Source organism: Falco punctatus (assembly GCF_963210335.1).
Source record: "Falco punctatus genome assembly, chromosome: Z".
In the NCBI taxonomy this organism is placed as follows: Eukaryota; Metazoa; Chordata; class Aves; order Falconiformes; family Falconidae; genus Falco; species Falco punctatus.
Window position 1 is genome coordinate 65,268,659 of NC_137586.1, and position 20,429 is coordinate 65,289,087.

The window sequence follows — 20,429 nt, forward strand, 5'->3', positions numbered from 1 at the left end:
ATCAAGGCATCTTACAAAACAGAACCCACAGCACAATCACACATAATTAGCAGAAATAAATGTTTATGTTGTACTACATATATTTTTTTCCCATTGTGTTTGTATTATAATCTTTCACAAAGAAAGCTTCTAAGGCTTGTAAATAAAAAAGGAACAATAACATCCGCAGGATGTTCATTGCAGAAAAGACTGCATTTTTATCTATAAATATATTTTAATAAACCCTTGAAACTGCAGTATATGTTATAGGTAGATTTTAAAAACTCCTCATTTTCTACCATGCATGTAGTATTATATTCCTTATTTTACCACAGAACTCCTACTTTTGAGGTCACTCACTGTTTATTACTGCTAAGTGCTGGTGTCAGGCTTTTTTTATAACCATTGCTTTAGGTGTAAAATCCAGCTGAAGTACCTACCCCCATTTTGCCTGAAGGGTATTTTTTTTATGACTGTATGTGTCAAGTCTGCATATTGTTCTTCAATGCTTTTTCTCATTTTAAAACACACCTGTTTACAGCATTGAAAGTAATCAAAAGTGATGCTGTGAAGCAAGTTGCTAATCTTTTTGCGTTTTGATTCGGAACATACTGATACATGAAGAAGACTGTCCCAGGAGGCCTGTCCCACAAGGTAATGACTACTCTTACTTCTCATGGATGCAGCACAAAAGGAGAACAGGATACTTAACAGAAGCTTAAAACAAGCCATGATGGCTACCTTCTCTTCAGAATAAAATGGAGGGAAAATTCTTGCAAAACATTAAGCTACTGCTTAAATATTTTTTTTTCCTTCCTCCCACTTTCTTCCTCCTATTTCCTCATTTTATCTGTAGTTTACCTTGTATGGGACTGACTTCAGACTATTTGGGCTCTGGCATTCTCAAGTGCTTGGGTAGCAGCATGTCATTCTCCTGGTGCCATTTTTCAGGCATTGCGGCTCATGGATACTAATAGATTTTGTTCCATACTCATGGCCACATATGTAAAAAATCACTGCTGGTGGCCATCTTGTCACTTGTGCCTGCAAATAACAATTGTGAAGAAGAACAAATATTGTTTTCAACATTAATTTTGAATCAGAACACCTTTGGATAGAAACAATCATGTAGATTAAGAAACCAATTCATATCTGTGAAATCAATGGAACTGTTTCTATCAGTTTCATTTTGTCTGTATTCAGTCTTGAAGTCTGTAAGAACTATTGCCTCATTAACTGGCCACCTAGAACAGGCAGGCTCCTTCTGCAGATACTACGCTGAAAATCCATGTGTGTCACTTAATTAATACTATGTGCACTTTAGCTCTTTTCACACCATCAAGTCCATGGAAATGCTGAGTCCTCACGTGCAGAAACAAGTCCTCTCTTTGATCAGGTTGCTGCAGTATGGTGTCCATCTTAAATGTTGAAGCCCCTTTTTTATCTACCAAACAGAAGTAACACGGAAAGCAGCAACAAAAGCTTCCTCCACTGAACTGCTGATATCTACTACACTAGCAGAAAGACACTATCTCCAGGCAGAACACAGTTAAAAGTGCTGTGTCCAGCCTTAGCATCCCTTTTAAGCTGGACAGTGAGGGAAGCTGTCTCAAGCTTGTGATTGTGGTCCCTAACCCCACATTACTTCTGCCACTGATCAGTTAGCTGGCAGAATTCTTGGCCTTGAAGGATTAAAAGTGATCCAGGATATATCCAGATAGAGGGGCAAAATAGGAACTGTTGCTTGTTGTCCTGAAGGCCTCAGTGTGAACTTTGCCAGTGACTGCAGCGAGGGCAGAACTGGACTCTAAGCAAGCCATTGTTTCTGCATTGCAGATATGCTTTTGTTCTTGGAGGAAAACAGCTAACAGAAGAAAAATATTCCTCGACCTCAAACCCCACAAATACATATTCTAAGCTTGAAAAATATATAATTACTGTGGTATTGCAGATTATGGATTTGGCTGTGTCCTTAGGCATGTCCTGGGCTAGGCGTGGTGTCAGTACCAGCCCTGCTCCAGGAGTAGTGTAAAAATGAACTGCAGAGACAGAATTTTGAGGCACACTGATGGTCCCACAACTACCAGCACTTCCTGCACTCCTGACTGTGGAATACCAGTAAAGGATGAGCTATTCCCTGCCCTCATAAAGGTAGAGGGACAACCATGCCAGACCAAACATGGGAAGCCATCCTCACTCAAACAAGGGAGGTGGGGATTTAATTTTTTCCTCTGTTGCTCTGTAAGACAAGGCGTAACCTGTTCCAGTATTTATGACTCTCTCTGTCAGCCCATCAGTGTATTCAAGAAGTTCTGGGCAGCTCTTCTGTACGCTACAGTCTGAAAATGTCATTACTGAGCAATCTGCATAAGCTTTCTTTCCTGTATCACACATGTAAACTCAATTACATGAAGAAATACTACCCTACAAAGCGTATTTTTGCTGGGAAAAGTTGGACTTCATCTGGAAAGTTCTCACAGTGAATTGAAATATAACTTATCCAAAGACAGTCTTTCAAAAGACATTTTAATCCTTTTAACTTTTGAATGGAATTTCCTTAGCTATCTTTACTAACAAGGTATTTTATATACTTCAAAAAATAAAATATATATATAACCTTCTCTTCCTATTCATAGCTGAATATAGCAACAGCTGTTTTAAGAAGGTCCTCTAATTTCTTATTATGAATTTTCTCTTACTTTCTTACTTCAGCTCTTGAGCTAGACCTTGTCTGATTTGGAGATAAGACTCTGTGTACAGATACGGAGTCTTCTGAAGGCAGTGTGTGTTTCTTTGTAGGCTCTGGAGTGCTTTACATAAGGACACTAAAGTCTAAACTTTTGAGGTCAGGGAACTCATTTCAGTGTACGTCCTTGTTATGGGTATGCTTATAGCATTTTACAATTCTCTAAAAAAATGCTGTGTAGAAAACCACCAGGAACACATTTTTCTCTTTAGTTTTCATTAACTAGGTTCCTGCCATTCAGTAAAATAGATTATTTATTGGCTGAAATCTAGGAAAGAGCAATTTGATTTGCATTCAGTTTGTAAAGACTCTTTCTATACTACCAAAATAGGAAAAAGGAATGCTAGTACAAATGAAAATCATGCTTACTTAGCCTTCACTGCCACAATCCTTTCCACCATATGAGGCAGTATAATAGTTTAGCTTCAAGGAGACTTGAAGTCCTGTTATGAGGTAAAAAATCACTTAAAAAATTAAATATACAAAATAAATTTAACAGATGCACAGAAATATTGTTGTCAAAATCAAATAGATTTTCATCTTAGAAGTATTTCCCTGGTGAATGGAGATAGCCTTTTATCTCTGACTGTTTCATTCAAATCCATTACACTTGTTCTAAAGTCATTGTGATGTCCTACAATTGAACAACTGCCAGAAACGTGCAAGATAAAATTTCGTGATCTCTATCCAGTGCAATCTGGATACATTTCCACAGTTCTGTGATGGTCTTTTTGGTAGCCTCACCTGAAAACCTCAAGACTGAACGGGCAGTACTGTGTTTCCTCCAGATCCTGCCCGAGTGGTGACTGAGCAAAACAGGCCTGCAGCTAAATAGATAATTCTGTTTTCCAAAGTTATCAATCAGAATTGATTCATAACTGAATCCTACTTGGTGAAAAATAAAATGTTTAAGAAATCTATTAAGTACAAATGTCTCTGTTTTGTAACATCTACAATTAAAAACTGTATTTTTAAAATTAAAATTTAAAATTAAAATTAAAGGGATCAGATCACTCTAAGGATGGAATTATTTTTTCCAGAAATGTAGTGAGTTTGAACCATCACCACACATCAGACTATATACACAAATACTTGTCTAAAAATGCACACATGTTAAAAAGCTGAAGGAGAATATCCTTGCTATTGGTAGTAACAGCCCTCTTGTTGCTTAACTGTGGAATCTGAGGTATGATGGGCTTTATTTGGAATTTCTATTGCTGATGATATTTATCCTTTTTCTTTATTTTTTTTTTTCTTCTCTCTTCAGAGTGTGCCTATCCCAAATGTCACATCTGGAGGCCTGCAGTTTGAAACTAAACTATTTTTGGAATCACCACAATTTTCCAACCCAAACTACTCACAAGGCCAGTGGCTAGGCTGTCTGCTCACTGCTTTGTTTTTCACTTTTAAAGAGGGTTGTAGGGCAGGTCTGTTCCTGAGGATATGTGTTATTATAAAAATACCTACAAATACCTAACAGTGCAGTTAAGTTAGGCTTTCCTCTGGTGTCTCACTATTTCCTTTTTTCTCCAAGACTGCTAAATATGTCTGTGTGACCATGAATGAAGTTATTTAGCTCAGAGGGCTATGCAACTATGTATTTTCAATAGACCTGACATTACTTGAGGTTAGCCCCAGGCTGCTGTTATGGTGTTACATGAGGTCAAATGCTCCCATGCTACGCAAAGTTTTTAATTTCTTCTTAAGTACACCCAGTAAGACAGACTCTCAAACTCCCCTCCATAAATATTTATCGTCCAGGGCTGCACACACCCTCACCTTTCTTATTTGTTTAATTATCCATGTATTTTAATGAGAGGACAGGACAAGAGGCCTCCTGCTCTAGACCAAGCTCTTGCCATAGGCTTGATTTGCCCAAGGAAAAGAGGTTCAGGGAAAGACTGGTAGAAAGACTTCACAGCAGCATTGTGTTGTATGAAAGCAGCCCTTTCCACACATTTCTTTCTGAAAAGTAGGAGGCATTTTGCATAATGGACAGGGATAAGCTGTGGTGTGGCTTTCATGACCATCCAAAGGTACATTTCACAGCCTTCTGGAGTGCTTTCAGCCACTGCCCTGACAAAGCAGCAGACTAACGTTAGGACTGGCCATATGCCTGTGTACGAAATTTCCCTGCACAGCAAGGTAATTCTGCCAGATGATGCAGGTAATTAAAGATTTTACTCCACTGGAAGCACTGGAATATCACATTTTACTCCTGATGTGCTATCTTTTACAAGAAATATGTTGTTATAATGAACATGGCATTTGTGTAAAAGCGGAAAGGCAGGAAGCTCAGTCATTCCCCATGATAATATTCAATAAGATTCATTCAAACCATCCATTCACTGTCCAGACTCATCTAACTTTCTATATTTGCAAATACATTTGTTAGTATTCTCCTAAGATGACGCTCAAAACTGCTGCAACTGAAGCAAACAAAGTTTATCATTGACTTCCCACCTTCATCAGAATTACGCAGCATCTGGAGGAGTTTTCATTTTAACAAGTGGTTCAATGATTTTATGCTTGAGCGAGACACAGCATCAACATGTTGTTACACAAGTTTTCAAGACTTACGCTGTGTTAAAATGCACTACAATACAACAAAGGAAGATCACGGAAATCTCATTTTTAGGCAGTTAACTCGATAACAAGAAAACAGCAGATGGCAGCACCAGACGCTAGTGACATATCTGATGGGACTTTAGGATCAGTGTTATCTGTTGTCAAAAAAACTGCGACACATACAGCCACAGCAAGTCATTAATACTCACTTACATGTAGCAAACATTTTGATCTATTAAACAATAAACCCCACACTCTTCTCTAGTGCAAGTCTGAGTTTCAGTAATTCCAAACATCAATTTCATTGTCTGGGGTATCACAGCAGAATCCAAAACAGAATTTCTGAGCTGATGTGATCCTTGAGAGCCTCTTAGAGCACAGGCTGTTGTCTGTTTTACACAGGCAGATATAGCTGAATCAGATGTGTTCATCGATTTTGACAGTGAGGACAGTTAGTGGAAAAGATAGCTTGCAGAGGCTGTTGAGTCTCCAGCTCTAAAGACATCTAATGCCAAACTGAGTGTTTTCGGTAATATTACTGGTCTAGTTGACTGTACACTTGCTAAGGGAGAAAGAGCTCCAGGACAGAGGTGCGCAGGCAAAAGTGCTTGCAGTTGTAAAGTTAAAATGCCCTTCACATGGCATACTGCCAAATCAGTCAGTTCTTTATTTTTAAAAAGAGAATAATCCAGGCTTTTAATTTAGGACATCTTTCATTGCATAAATTTGACAGTAGCATTACAGTTTTTAAATATACTTATATAAGGGTTGGGTTTTTTTCAGTTATTCCTTCCCTCAGAAGTTTTGCTGAATCAGGTCCTTAAACAGGTACTTAAATAATTCAGTCACAGTGGGTAGATCTGTTAAGTGAAACATGGACTGCCCCAAACGGTTTCCTCCCGGCATCAAAGCAGATTGCCATTTCATTTCACTATTGGTATTTTTTAGCAGATTTAATAAGTAGCTGAGTAGCTGGTAGGGTGAGCAAAATTACAACCATATGCTGGAAAAAGATGAAGACTGTGGAGTAGACCCAGACTTTGTCCCTGTCCATAGTGAATCTGCACTCCTGTAAGCTTAGTGCTTTTCAACATCCTTCAATGTACGGACCTTTCAAAACTTTTAACTGGAGGTGGAGACCCTCATGCAGAGAATTTAAACCTGTGGAAAAGAGACTTCCTTTGACTACTTCATAGAAGCAGTCTGCCCGTCCTGAACAGCCCCTGGGATCACATAATATTTCTTTCACTCTTTCCATTCCTATCTCTGCCCTTAAAGTGTACCTCAGTACAAAAGGACAGCTCTAAAAATAATAAAATCAAGGACCTCTGAGAGGTAAAATCCATCATCCCTTCCTGAAAGTCATCATTAATAATAAAGTCCTTCAGAGTCAATTACAAACGGAAAGCTGTACAGCTTCATTATTTCTGCTGCAACTTATGAATTGTAACTGCTTGGAAGTAAATAAGGAAACCTGTTGTTCACACAGGAGGAAGAACAGATTTGAACACATTTCGTTCTGGCTCTGCAGAGCTCACAGGAGTAAAAAGTTGTAATAAGATTACTGTTCAACAAGTCAGCAGATGTGACTGAATCCACACAGGGAACAGATGTGTTGTGCAAGAGGGCAACATTTTTACAGAGTCACTTTCAATGCCAAACCACACTCTAAGCTTGTTTTTTTAATGAGGTTTTAAGTATGGACATTCCCCCTGCCCCTCTCTTTTTTTTTTTTTTTTTTTTTAAACATAGAGGGTAGGGTTATGTGTGATGGACCAAACTCTCTGCTTCACACCCATGTCTTTCATAAAAACAGTCACCTTTAGAACAATGCCAGTTCTTTGGTAAATGGTGCAATGCAGTATTACACAAGTACACCTCCTCTCCCATAGTTATAGATGCACCTGTGCAGCACTTTGAACTGTTTGTGGGCAATTTGAAATTTGCTGATAAAAGGTCTGAGGAGTGGACCTAATTTGCTAGTAGATATCAGTTAGTGGCCTCAAATAGCATAATATAAAAATGCTTCACATTGTCTTTATTCTCATGTTTTTCAGGGTAATGTTATTATCTCCATTTTATTCAGCAGCTGCAAAACTGAAATACAGCACACTGACTTTTAAAACATTTTTAGAAATGCTTTGCATAGCATCACATTCCTTTGGTGACTGAGAAAGCTAAATCCCAATTTCAAAAGTAATGTAGGCCATCAGGAGTCCCAACACCCATTGGAAAAAAAAGAAAAGCCTTTTATTTTAGACACTGGACCTAAATTTAGACATCTATCTTACAGAACTCCTGGCCATAGGACAGCTTGTGCAGATAATAATGGAGAAAAAATATGCCATTTTCCAAAACTTTGTGTAGCTTTTGGATAATGTGAATCAGCTTCTTAATTCTTGGATCCTGAATCAAATTCAGTGGAAAAAAAAATGTGCAGTCTTATTTATTTTGTTGTTGTTATATTCCGAGTTGCTGCCTTTGAACATGCAGTCCTCAGTAAATTCATGTTCCACACCAAGGTTAAGAATAACAGTAAAAACTGAAAATCACTGCTGTGCTTACAGGATAATGAAACATCATACTTCATGTCAACTAAATACAAATATCTAATACCTGCTAAAACATAAAACATTCAAAGCTTGCTTAAGCCGCACAACAGAATCTCCTGGGGAACTATAGCACACAATGGTCCTTTATGGGGACATAACTCTGACAGAACCACAGTGAACTCAAATATTTCCTTTCAACAGGAAAATCAAAAGAAGTAGGAATAAGTAATGTCCCTTATGTAGGCAGTATTCTCCTTTCCTTTACCTACTCTGTTCTGAAGGAAAGTGATTTTAAATTTGATAGGAACCTGGTCTCTGTTGGAGTGCCTAGCTTCAAAATGCATCCACACCCTTTCATACAGCACATGCTTAGCAATTTACCTTGTCTAATATGGTGTCCTTTCCTTGGCAGGTCTTAGATGGATCTTCACTTGCTGAGCCGGACTGAGACCTTGGGCCTTTGCCAGATCTGTGGGGGCTAGAACTTAACAGCCCCACACCACTGCTACCTCATCTGCAATGCTTTTTGTGCACAGTGAGACTGTCAGGAAGGAAGGCTTGGCCACAGCTTCCACAGGGCAGGAGCTGGATTTGAGCACTATGATAAGCTGCCTCATTTTCAGCTGTAAGCATACAGGAACCAGCAGTAGGGACTTTGGGTTTCCTGGGCTCTGGTCTTCTGAGATGCCTTGGTAGCTGACTGTTATCAATAGACCACTTCTCCAGGCACTGGGGTTCATGTATGGAAATAGACTGTGACCCAAATTCTCTGCCACAGATATAGCATACCCTGAAGCATGGTCTTCTTGGTGGGATGACGGGCCTATTCAGTGGCATCCAATTTGTTTGTTTGAAGAACCTGACTGTTTTGATATTATTGCAGTGTCTGGTCGCCTTTTCTTTGGTCCAGCTTCTAGATGTACTACTATGGGCAAAATTCTGGGAAGATCTGACACGTTAGATGGTGAAACCTGCTCTGAAGGCAAGATGCTAGACACACTAGCAAGGGCTTCTCCAGCACTTGGCAGAGCATTACAGGCTTTGTTCACATTCTTTTTCTTGACATTTGTTTCCGTGAAGGGTACAACATTCAAAGAAATGTCTCTCTCCTACACATAAAGGGCTTGGGAAAGTCTGTTAGTCAGCGTGATGCTTCATCTTAATTCAGCTTCATGGGCCAGAATACACTGGGAACTTCAAAGCTCAGTAACTGCACCTAATGGGCATTTCAGCAGGGAAACATGGTTTCTGTGTATTTTTGTTTTGCCTTTTGGTTTTACAAGTTCCTGAAACAAATTAAATCAGATCAGATTAATAAACACTGTATCTCTTGTTAAGGTTACCAACCAGTGGTTTATCACAAGGATCAGTTTACCTTAACTATGTCGTGTTTTCAAACAGTAGACAAATAGCATCAAATATATCCAAACCCTAATGATCAGGTGAACAATGTAAATCCAAAATTCTAGTCTCAGAGGGTGTAAAGTCATGAAGGTCATGAAAGAAAGTGGGATTGCACAAAGTGAAGCTGCTGAAATACATGTGGTTTTGAGTATAATTGATATGTTTTATTTTCAGTTACTGACAGAACTGGTATTTCTGACAGTCTTTAATTTCTAAGTGATTTATGTTGATAGTTAAAAATAATTTCAAGAGAAATGAAAGTAAGTCCCTTACTAGAGGGATTTTAATGTCCAGTCTCCAAAGGGAGAGTCACCAAGGCAAGTGTTCCCAGTCTATAGGCTGAGGAAATTATTAGATCCCTTTACTCAGCACTTGTGAGGTGTTATCTCAAATTCTCTGACCAGAGCTGAAGCACATGTCATATGAGAAGCTAAGGGCACTGTGTTTGTTTAGTCTCAAGAAGACAGTGCTAAACATATTTCAGTTTTTCAATTTGCAGTCTATTTCTGTATACAGGTAACTTTGTGTTCTATCACTTAAATGTTCATTTCTCACAGAGACAATCTCTTGTGTTGGTCCTCCAAGGATCAGAAAATAAAATTTAGACTGAAGCATGTTACCATAGAGGCCATTGTTTTATTGCAAGAACACAAAATAACTAGCAGGCTAGTTTTATTCATAAGCAAGCAAGAGCTTGCACAAATAGGTGACTGCCAAGGGCAGCAAGGTCACCATTGTCTACTTTATCTATAATAGAAGAAACAGCTTGCCCTTACCAAATATTCCAGACTATCTTGATGCTTCCAAACTTTTAGGGGGCTCCTAACTCCCAAACTTACCTGCCCTGAGACCTCAACGATCTCTCTCAGATCACTTTCTCTGCTGCAACCAAGCAACCCAGATCTGCGCTGAACTGCTTTTTTGTCAGGTCACCATAGGAGGCTTTTCTCTGACTCAACAGCCTTCTCACCCTTATCACTCCCACCTTTGAACCCTGCAGCTGAATTTTACTGCACCCAAGGGTAAGGACACAGTTTTGTCACTACCTTTGAGATGACAAACTTAAATTTTGCCTGTGCAACTGAGAAGCACTGAGCTGATCTAGTCTCTCATAAATATTCTAGGGGATATCTTAAGGAGACGGACAAGCATGAAAAAACAAATTATCATGAGGTTCACATGGTGAGTCCTCCTGCCAGGCATGCAAAGATATTTAGATTGCTGTGTTTACACTGCTTGCTTAGCTATTCACAAAGTTGCATATCCAGTGACTTGTGACACTTTCTCATTCTACAAAATCTCCTGTGAAGCTCAGATTTGTTTGTATTCAAACTAGAAGACGTGAAGACCAGCATCTAATCTGTGATTTGTACTGGAACAAACCTCTTGGCAAACAGGTATGTTGCAGTTAACCATTAAAAACAAAATTCTTGAGGGATATTATATTAGCACTCAAAGTTATCACCTGCTCTGAAACTCTATTAGACAACTGCAGTCTGTGGAAAAATATGGTAAAGTACAAGGCTGTAGCACTCTCTCATCTCTGAAGCTATAAGGTAGGTGTATAATGCATGTTACAAGGATATACAAAACTATAGCACTGGAACTTCTGTTTCAGATAGCAAAAACCCTATTTTGTCTGACTCCTACACAATGTATAATTGTGAAATATCCAGTGGAAAAGCATAAGAAAAACTAACAAACAAATGTTACAAGCAGTTTGGACAGTAGCAATTAATAATACTCAGGAAGCTGTCTGGCTTTGCACTGGTGCTATCCCATTTTTGCCCTCACCAGCAATGTTCCCTTCATGCAAAAAACTTGCTAACTGTGTACAAAGTATTATAAAAGCTATTTGTACAACAAATCCCAAAGCCTTTCCCTTGTTTTCTTTTTAGAAGCTCTAAATTTTCTATCTTAACTTCATAGAAGTTTGATCACTTTGTACCACAGCTTGCCACTGCAGGAGTTTGCCAGTTTCAACATTATGCATGTGATTCAGTTAGGTGAATGGTTCAACAATGTATGACATTTAAATTTGCAAGCTAACATTGAGGCTACTCTATTGCAAAGCCCTTTCAAAGACTGGGAGAATTTCCAAGGAGTGTGGCCTGCTAGATGAATCCAAGTTGGGAAGTAGCCAAGCTCTTTAGGAGGATGAAGGGAATGGAAAGCCAGGGAAACATTAAAGGGTCATGAAGGCAGGGGAGATAAGGGTTATTGGAGGGTCACAGGAAAGGAGCATCAGAAAGATCAGCCACATTTCAGGGAACTTCTGAACTTTGCAAGGTCCTATTTATGTCCTATTTATTTATTTATGTCAGAACTATACTTTCTGCTACCTGAGAGGATTCTTAAAGCAACAGTGGACATCAAGCTGCCTGCAACATAAGAATGTTAGGTGACTAAATCTGTTACCATTAAGAATGAATCAGTCAATAAAAGATGCTATAAACAACCTATTAACAATATACCCTATTGTTGGGTTTCCAGGCTTGCTATTGTAAATACTTCATAAGAGAATTATGCTTCCTTGTGGGGATTACACCATTTGGTCTACTTTTATTCCTGCCAAGTTGACCGTTATTATTTGGAAACTTCCTATAAATTTAGTGTGAAATGAAAAGGCATATGAGCAGTTCTTTTCTCAAGTTCAGTGGTAAAGATGTGGAAGTAAATCAGGATTGGGATTTAACATTTGTTTTCAAAGAATAAAACTTTCTTACTTTTTTCTTATAAAAATATTGCAACATGTTATTTAATGAAGTGGGAAGGCACAGCTGAGCATTGCATATAGCTGTGGGAAAAAGTTCGTCTCCTCTGTAGTTCCACTGATTACGATACTTAAAGACAATCTCATGAACTGCAGTGACAGGGCACTTGCAACTAATGGATGAGTTCGATTTAATTGCAAGCAAGTGAAATACTACAGCTAGTTCAGCATCAGGCTGAGAGCTTCACTTTATCCAAAACAGAACAGAGTAAGAGTGCAGATAGCTCAGTACATCTCTTACCTTCTTGTCCTGAAGAGGGAACACTATTTTTAAGCTTATCCTAACCAGAAATTGCAACAATAGCATTCTTATCCTTCAGTATGTTTTTTATTTACTTCAGATAAGTAATCATATATTACTTATGCTTCAGTAATGCTGCCTTCTCTTAGCTGCCATGTGTGATTCAACCTATACAGCAAGTTGAAACTTATTGCCTGAAATGGCCTTCTTTATGTCTTCTTTCATGTCAGTGTTGGACCTTGGAAGCAAAGTTGACACATACGTTTCCTATTTCCTGTATGAAGCCCGTTTCTGAAGAGTCACCCTCTCTGTTTTTCATCTCTCTTCATTCTGTCATGTAAACAATTCCTCAAAACCCATTATAAGGTCATTTTATAAGCCTGGATTCCTTGATTGAATTGAACAAAACATACTTGTTCTAGCTGGGGGATTAAATCGGCTGTTTCCAATGAATCCTGAACACTACTGCATTTGACTTAGCTAGAATTCCACATGGAGTCCTCCCAGCTGAAAAAAACAGAGTTTACTTTGTGGAAGAACACATTGCATCAAGCCTGCTTCTCCCAGGACACAACCATGCTTATTCAATGGACTAAATACACGAACAGTTGTGACAATTTGGGGAATCTGTTTATGTGCAGTTTATTAATGCTGACTGATATCACAGCCTCTCCATGTGCAGCTGTACTAGGCTGTAAACTCCATTTAAACTATATGGCTGGCTTAACAGTCACTGTTCCCACCTGCCAGCAGAGAAAAGGACAAGAAAAATCCTTGTACCAGATAAACACAGAGCTAAAACAAAGGTCACAGAGCTTTCAAGCTTATACATCTCAGAGAAAATACCCCTTGGGCATGCTTCACTTCCTCTAAAGGCAGAGATAATTTTTCATGTCTGAATTTAGAAGGGAGGACCATAAACAAGCAAAACAAATAGTGGAAACAACCGATTCCTTTACTATTTTTTAATTAGTGCTTGATAAAGCTATGAAAAAGAATTGTGTGAAGTAATTGGTTGAGGTGGGAGTGGCTTACATCCAGGAGGCTCTTTGGAGAGGTCATCTATAATTGGAGTGCTTATAAGATCAGGACTCACACGACAGTTATGAGAATGTCTGTGTGGGTTGCTCTGCCTGAGGAAGTGTTTGACAGGCCACAAAAATACATTAAATCTAGGTGAAAACATGGCTCCAAAATGCTGGCATCCAAACATAACAGCCTGGTGGAAGCCCAGATACAGATCAGGCTGTCAGTGTCAAAAAAGGATAAATTAAATTTAGCTTGCAAAAAGATACTGGTTAGTGTAGTGTCTTGACTTCAAAAGTTCCTGGATGTATAAGCCTTTATTTATGCAACCCCCCACTTCACTCTCAGTTTTCCCTTTGTTTGCCTTCAATACTACACTAGATGTTGTATACCCATTCTGCCTGCTCAGCACTCACTGTTCGGTCATGAGCTTTCTGTTTGTGACATCACAGTTGTTATATTGGTCATTTAATAAAGATGGATCATGTAAATTGGACTAAATTCACAAGTATTCTAGAAGTTATTTCATTTGTAATACCTGACTTTATTGTTTCATAAATTACAAATGTCTCAAATACTTTAAAGGAGAACAAACAAGCAACAATTTCTTGTACTACAGTAGTAACGAGAGATTCTGGTTTCTCAGTCTGGGCTGGACAGTGTAAAAAGACAAAGGAGAACAACTCAGTCTAAGAGGTCAAAAGATCTAGAGATATAAAGTGATCCACTGAGCATAACACAGCAAGTCAGAAAGAGAAGGAAATAACCTAGATTGTCTAGTGCCCCAAAATTAAACCAGTCCAGTAACAAGAACTTCTAAGGCTGACCCCTAACTTTACAGTCAAGAAAATGGGAAGCCCTTTTTCTCCCTTTTACTGCATTTTCATTATATTTACATATAAAAGAGGTGTCTGAAAGGACCAAACTGACATCCTATGTTGAGGACCAAAAAGCCTTGCTTCAGGGTCTTTCCAAATAAAATGTTTTCTATGAAGCTTCCCATTATTCTTTAAGGGAAAGCAAATTACATTAAATCAACATCTTAAGCTTTATTTTCCCTTGTGCTAAACATTGTTTTGTATTGCTCAATTATAAATAATTTTAGAAATCTGTGAAGACAAAGTACTCAAACATAAGTTGGACAAAAATTTGTAGTATCTCACTGTTGGATCTGTTTTTCACTGAGAGATAAAAGGAAAAAACATTCTTATGTTTCCAACAATATTCTTAGCAAATTAACCACACATTAAAACTCTCAATTTTTTCCAGCTCAGCACTGCATTTTCTCTATAGTTCCTGGCTAGAGGAGTCTCCTTTGATTAGACCTTTTCCTCCAGTCATGTGAAAAGAATAATGTATTATTTCATTAAACTAAAATAAAGACCACTGAGATGTAGGAAATCCATAGTTTTCTACATCAGGATGCTTTATCTTATCACAGCTAAGCAAGACCCATGTTTTTATGCATCATCCTCTCTCAAGAAATGATTTGCAAGCTCTGAACACACAAATATTGGCATGATTCACTCCCACTTCTGGAAGCTTCAAGACTTTGTAAGTCTGTAAAAGCTAACATCACAGCAGCCTGGCTTAAATGTCTTATGAGTAATGCACGCTCAGAAACATCTAAGCATGAAGCTTGTTCCATCGGAGGATCAGTGCGGGGGAGGAGGTACTGCTATACGTGCATCTATCTGCAGCCCAGAGGCTGGTAGTTACACCTTCATTAAATATAGATGCATCCAGCTAAAAGAACAAGGCAAGAATACTCAAAAACAAATTAAACATGCAAAAAAGCTACTGCTTTGTGATGTATGCAAACAGGCTAGAACTGTCTGGGAATTTTCTAGCAAACATTTTTCCCCACTGTTTAAAGTGTCAGTTGGAGAAAACTAAAATCCCCTTCAAAGCTGCACCCGTATCAGTTACACAAGAATAAGAGAGAAACCACTTTGTGTGTGTGTGTGCACAAAGGTTCATTAGAATGTAAGGAAAGGAAAATATATAACCCTGAGGTTTCTATGATTCTGACAGACAGCTATTTAAGGTGTTTGCTGTGATGAGACAATCAACCTAGTCAAAGGCTTTTGTAGTTTTAATCTGACCTATTAAAATGCCCAGGTCTGTCTTGGGATCCGATTCTTTTCCTACCTAAAACTTTATATGTCAATCCAAAATTCACTAATGACAATAGCAGTCATTGTATACTTGGCATCTGAGGAGACCCTACATATAATTATGCAGTAATTAAGTTTATTATATTTAATTAACTTTGTTTAAGTTTATGACAGTGTTGCCATAGAAAGCTGGAGAATGGTTCTAGTGACCCAGCAGTTCTTATGCACTACTATGTCCTCCTCTGTCCAAACATAAGAAAGAATTCTTCTGTTTTGACTGGAATCACAACTGTATATGAAGGAATTATGACTGCTAGTAGTTACAATATATGAAAAAAGTGAAACATTTTTGTTGAAAAAATGTAACTTGAAATTCTGACAAAATTAAAAATTCTGGACCTGATCTAATAACACCATTCTCTGTCAGATATCCTTTACAATAATATTCTTGCTTTTCATATTTTACTTAATGATGCATTACAACTTACCAGTGTGAAGATTACCTTAGTTTTACTCATACACAATTATTTAACACAACTATGTTCTATTTTAAATTAATAACATTACCCTGCCTCCACATTTACTCTTGTGCAAAATTCAGCATAGACATGTTCCCAGAATGGGTGACACGGAGGATACTACGCATCACATTCTTAATCACTGTCCATTACTGTAGTAGATCCGTGATATGTAGTGCTATGCAAATTATAGAGGGCATATCTGGTATCCATCAAATAATGAATAGAGTGAGTGTTCACCTTGCCCACAGCACAGATGTATGACAGCAAGCAGACATTGAAGCAAGTAAGTTTACACAGCTCAAAGTGAGCTACGTGTACTTCCTAGCTCAGGTGTCTTTGTTCAACATTTCCATTTCTGGGACTGATGTGTGCAGAATCTGGCTGATCCCCACTGATCCTGATGGTGAGTATGCAATTTGTGCAATAATTTCAAGAAAGTAGGCTGATCTTTTAGGAGGGAAAAGTAGGTGGATGGATAAATGCATCATTGCCTATGAGTCTGTCGGATACAAAAAATAGAAGCCAGGCATGTCAGCTTGTATAAACTGACACAAGTCAATGGAAATCAGAAGACGCATGACAATGTAAGTGTGCTGACAGCCTGTAACTAGAAGTCTAGAGTGATTCAGTGCACGAAAGACACTTTTCTCAATAATCTGCATTAACACCATGACATTATGCAAGATAACATAACCAGAAAGGGTAAGTATTCTCATCTTTTACAGAGTAGGATCATGTAATCATAGAATGGTTTGGGTTGGAAGAGGCCCTAAAGATCATCTAATCAACCTTAATAATTTTTCAATAGTAAGAAAGTGCTCCTGCTGACGAGGTTTTTGGGACTTTTGTTGTGAACAGGATATTCAACTAGGTAATCTGGCAATTCCTATGCTCACCAAGATGCACCAGCTATTAGAAGTAATATGAAAATTAAATGATGAGCAGAAAACCACAATAACAGAGAACAACAGAGGGAATCTAGACAAGCAGATGAAATGGCTAGAACAACAAAACCCTGGACATGCCATTTCTTTTGTGAAATGTTGGTAAAACTAACAAGAAGTTGTTAAATACTCATTGTTGTATCTTGCATGAATACGACAAATCCACATACTTTGCAGAACATCCATGATGTAGTGACACAAAAAGAAAACAGCCACCTACAATATCTGTTACAGAAAACAGCATGCTAGGAAGACTATCAAAACTCATCATATGCAGCATGATACCCAAGGGCATTCTAGCACAAGACTGATGGCTACTGGTAGTAGAATACTCAATTTTAAGGGTCTTCTTGGTAACATATCTTAAATACATCATTCTTTTACATTATTTTCTCCTCAAGATTAGATCAACAGTATTTTATAATTGGTGTCAGAGGCCATGGCTGATAAACTTCTTCAAGTTTTACCTGGTACCACTGGGCCTTGGCGATTCTGCAATTTGTTATGTTTAATGGTGGTCTTTTCCTCACTTTTCATTTGAGGCTGTTATCTGTCTATATTGACCCATCTCCCCTTTTACAATTCTTTAGTTAACTATTATTATGTGCCATGAGCCAACAGAAATACATGTGGAATAGAAGCCTGAAATATCCCCAAATAATGTGGGTTAAATTAAGAGACATGTAAAATTTTGTAATCAGTTTTAAGATAATCCATTTGGAAATGACAGCAAAGTTTACTGTTTCACCTGTGCTTAAAAAAAAAAATAAATATCTTGCTTTTATAGCAAACCTCCTCATTACTGTTGGGCACTACAGGAATAGAACTGAAAGAGAAAATTTCTGTTATCTGGGACAAATAGTAATCCTGTGCTAGGTAGGGTTATCTTCTATACAGAATAGCATTTCTAGCTTTCAGTATCCAAACAGTTGCCAACGATGATTGCAATTGTATTCTCCTGCCTCTTGAAACACACATATATGAACTCAGTTCACTTCCCACGAAAAGTGAAGGGGAAAATTAGGAAACCAGAACATCTGACCTGCTAAATGGTCTTTACTCACACACTGGTTTTGCCAGGCAAATCTCTGCAGAAATGAATTCCAGAAAATAAATGCATAACCCTTTCAGTAAGCGCTATTACACATCCATTTGTTACCAGCTAGCTGGTCTGAGGGGAGAAAGTTGCTCAAATCTTTACTCATCGACCTTTTCACTTATTTATAACTGTGCCCCTGAGCTCTGTAGGAACCCGGCCATCTGGTACTTCGGTGTCAACCACAGATACAATGAAATGAGGCCAGGACACAGGACTGCATTACTGAATCCCTGGTTTACTGAGGCTCAGGACAGGTTTGTTATCAGTACTGCCACCTGAGATTCACTGGGAAATTAGGTGAAAAACAGAAAAGCTGGGATCTGAGCTCAGATGACCCCAGCTGCCTGTGCCGGCTGGCAGGGCAGGAGGGCTGCTTGGACTTCAGGACTGAGGGGAAACCACAGTGCCTCCTCACCCAACCGTTCCTCCACCTTCCCGCCCTGAACAGGCCCACAGGCTTACTCAGGTTCAAACGCTCAGGACAGCGCGCCGAGCACCGGACATCACCTTCGCTCCCAAGAGGCAGCTCAAACATCCCTAATTCTCACAAGGCCAGCGCCTCTCTGGTGCTGCCTTTACGTTCAGTTTACCCTTTAAGAAGAAACGGGTTGAACAGCAAAGCCAGGCGGGCGCACCTGCAGCGCGTTTCCCGCCCGCTCCCTCACTGCGGGTCCCCGGCCGCGCAGTGCCGGTGACGCCGGGCCCCTGCCCACCGCGACCGGCGGCGCCCCGCCGTTGCCACGGCAACGCGTCAACACATGCAAATCTTTTGCCGGCTTCCCGGGCGCCGATTGGCCGGCGCCGCTACTGTGTCACAGAGGGCAGGGAGGAGACGCGCCCGGCGGGGCGGGGCCGACCGGGCAGCTCGGCCGCGGGACCCCGCCCCCGCGTGGCCGGGCTGTTGGGGCGGGGCGGGGCGGGGGGCTGGACCAGGGACGGGGCAGCAGGTGCCGCCTCCTGCCAGGCAAGCAGCGGGAGTGTGATCGGCTCAACGCCCGCATGCCGTCCCGTGGGAAGGGTCCCCGGTCAGGCTCTGCACCCCTAAGGACGGGTCTCCTCTCCCTAACCCTTCCCCTTCTTGGCTGGGTGGGAAGGGACAAGCGGCCTCCTAGAAAAGTCGGGGCGACAGGGCACGAGGAGCCCTAATTCCACCTCCTGCACGCACACTGTGCTCATTCAAAAATTCACAGGTTTGGGCCAAACTGTTTCAACATTCTTCCAAATTTAGCTTTTGCAGGCTTCATATTTTCCATGGAAACCAATTCTGCAGAGAGAATGATAAATAATTGCTACAAGAAAACACCACTGGTTCAAACATTCCCGTAGCAAGTATTCAGTGCTGACAGTGTCAAGTGCAAGCCTGCAATGCTGCTTTCATTCTGCCCCTTCCTGCACAACAAACTCCAGTTGTCAGTTACTGAAAACCTTAAAATGCACAACAGACATCATTTGCTTGGAGTGTTGGCAGGGGCAATGCCTTGTGTTCTGCTGAGCAACAGTGACCTACCGCAAACCAGTTCTAGTACCCACTTCACACTGAAATTTTTGGTGTGGCAGGTATGCTGCTAAAGCAGGCAAGCAAACCTGTCAAATAGGTTTTTACAACATCACATCCTTTGACTAACTCCCCTGGCAGTTTTATTGAGTTCTCTAAATCACATTAATTCCCACGATTGGGGTACAGGAAGAAAAAATGGCAAAAGGCTTTCAGAAGACTGAAAGCAGGTTGTCTGAACAGGCTGCATTGCAAAACGTCAGTGTGTAAAGGAGAAACGTGATAGTAGGCTAGGCTTTCAGACACTGCAGTACCAGTACGCCAAACAATTAATTTAACTTTATGCTATACATGGCAAAGGGTGTTTATCAAATTAATAATGCTTGGATTACAAGAAAACAGCATTTAACCTTCACCTGGCCTCAGGGTTTAAACACAATTTGTACTACACAAAATTTATTGTCAGCATCACACAGAGCTCCCACCCTTTAACACACGTTAGATGCAGACTGGGTTTTTACCAGTATTTGCAGGATGGTTTGATGCCAGGAAAAATACACACAAGAAATATTTCACCTTCAGCACCAATTCTGTCACCCAGGACTGTTAGCTTCATGTTATTTGAGGAATATAAAACTGCGATGACTACCTGTAACAGACAAGTAGATAAATACTGCAGTTACAGTGTGGAAAACCAGGAAGTACTGAGATTAGAGTTACCCTTTACTTCATAGATCTAACAGAAGTTACAAAAAGAAGTTAAAGTGTGCTTGCATTTTGTAAGCACTTACAGTCACCTATGTGTCTTCAGAAGATACAAAAATATTTTTCTCCATTGTATGATTCTAGGTGTTAGAATCCACGTTAGTGGTAGACATATAAGACCTTTTTCCACATGAGCTGTCCCAGATATCAGGGCAAATGTCTGGAAATGCCAAGGGATGTATTCATAGTACAAAATTAT

At 39.6% G+C, this 20,429-nt stretch overlaps 1 protein-coding gene across 1 annotated transcript in view; it reads right to left on the minus strand.

The window, feature by feature from the left end:
• Positions 1–18,505, minus strand: part of LOC308056151 (zinc finger protein 474-like) — a gene marked incomplete at its 5' end in the record, with an annotated part of 33,475 nt that extends 14,970 nt beyond the window's left edge. Inside the window, 7 exon segments of the mRNA XM_080371069.1 lie at positions 841–862; positions 866–927; positions 930–1,023; positions 8,227–8,355; positions 8,359–8,691; positions 8,694–8,954; positions 18,386–18,505. Of these exon segments, the coding sequence (XP_080227195.1) occupies positions 841–862; positions 866–927; positions 930–1,023; positions 8,227–8,355; positions 8,359–8,691; positions 8,694–8,954; positions 18,386–18,505 (1,021 nt within the window).
• Between the last annotated feature and the right edge of the window lie 1,924 nt (positions 18,506–20,429).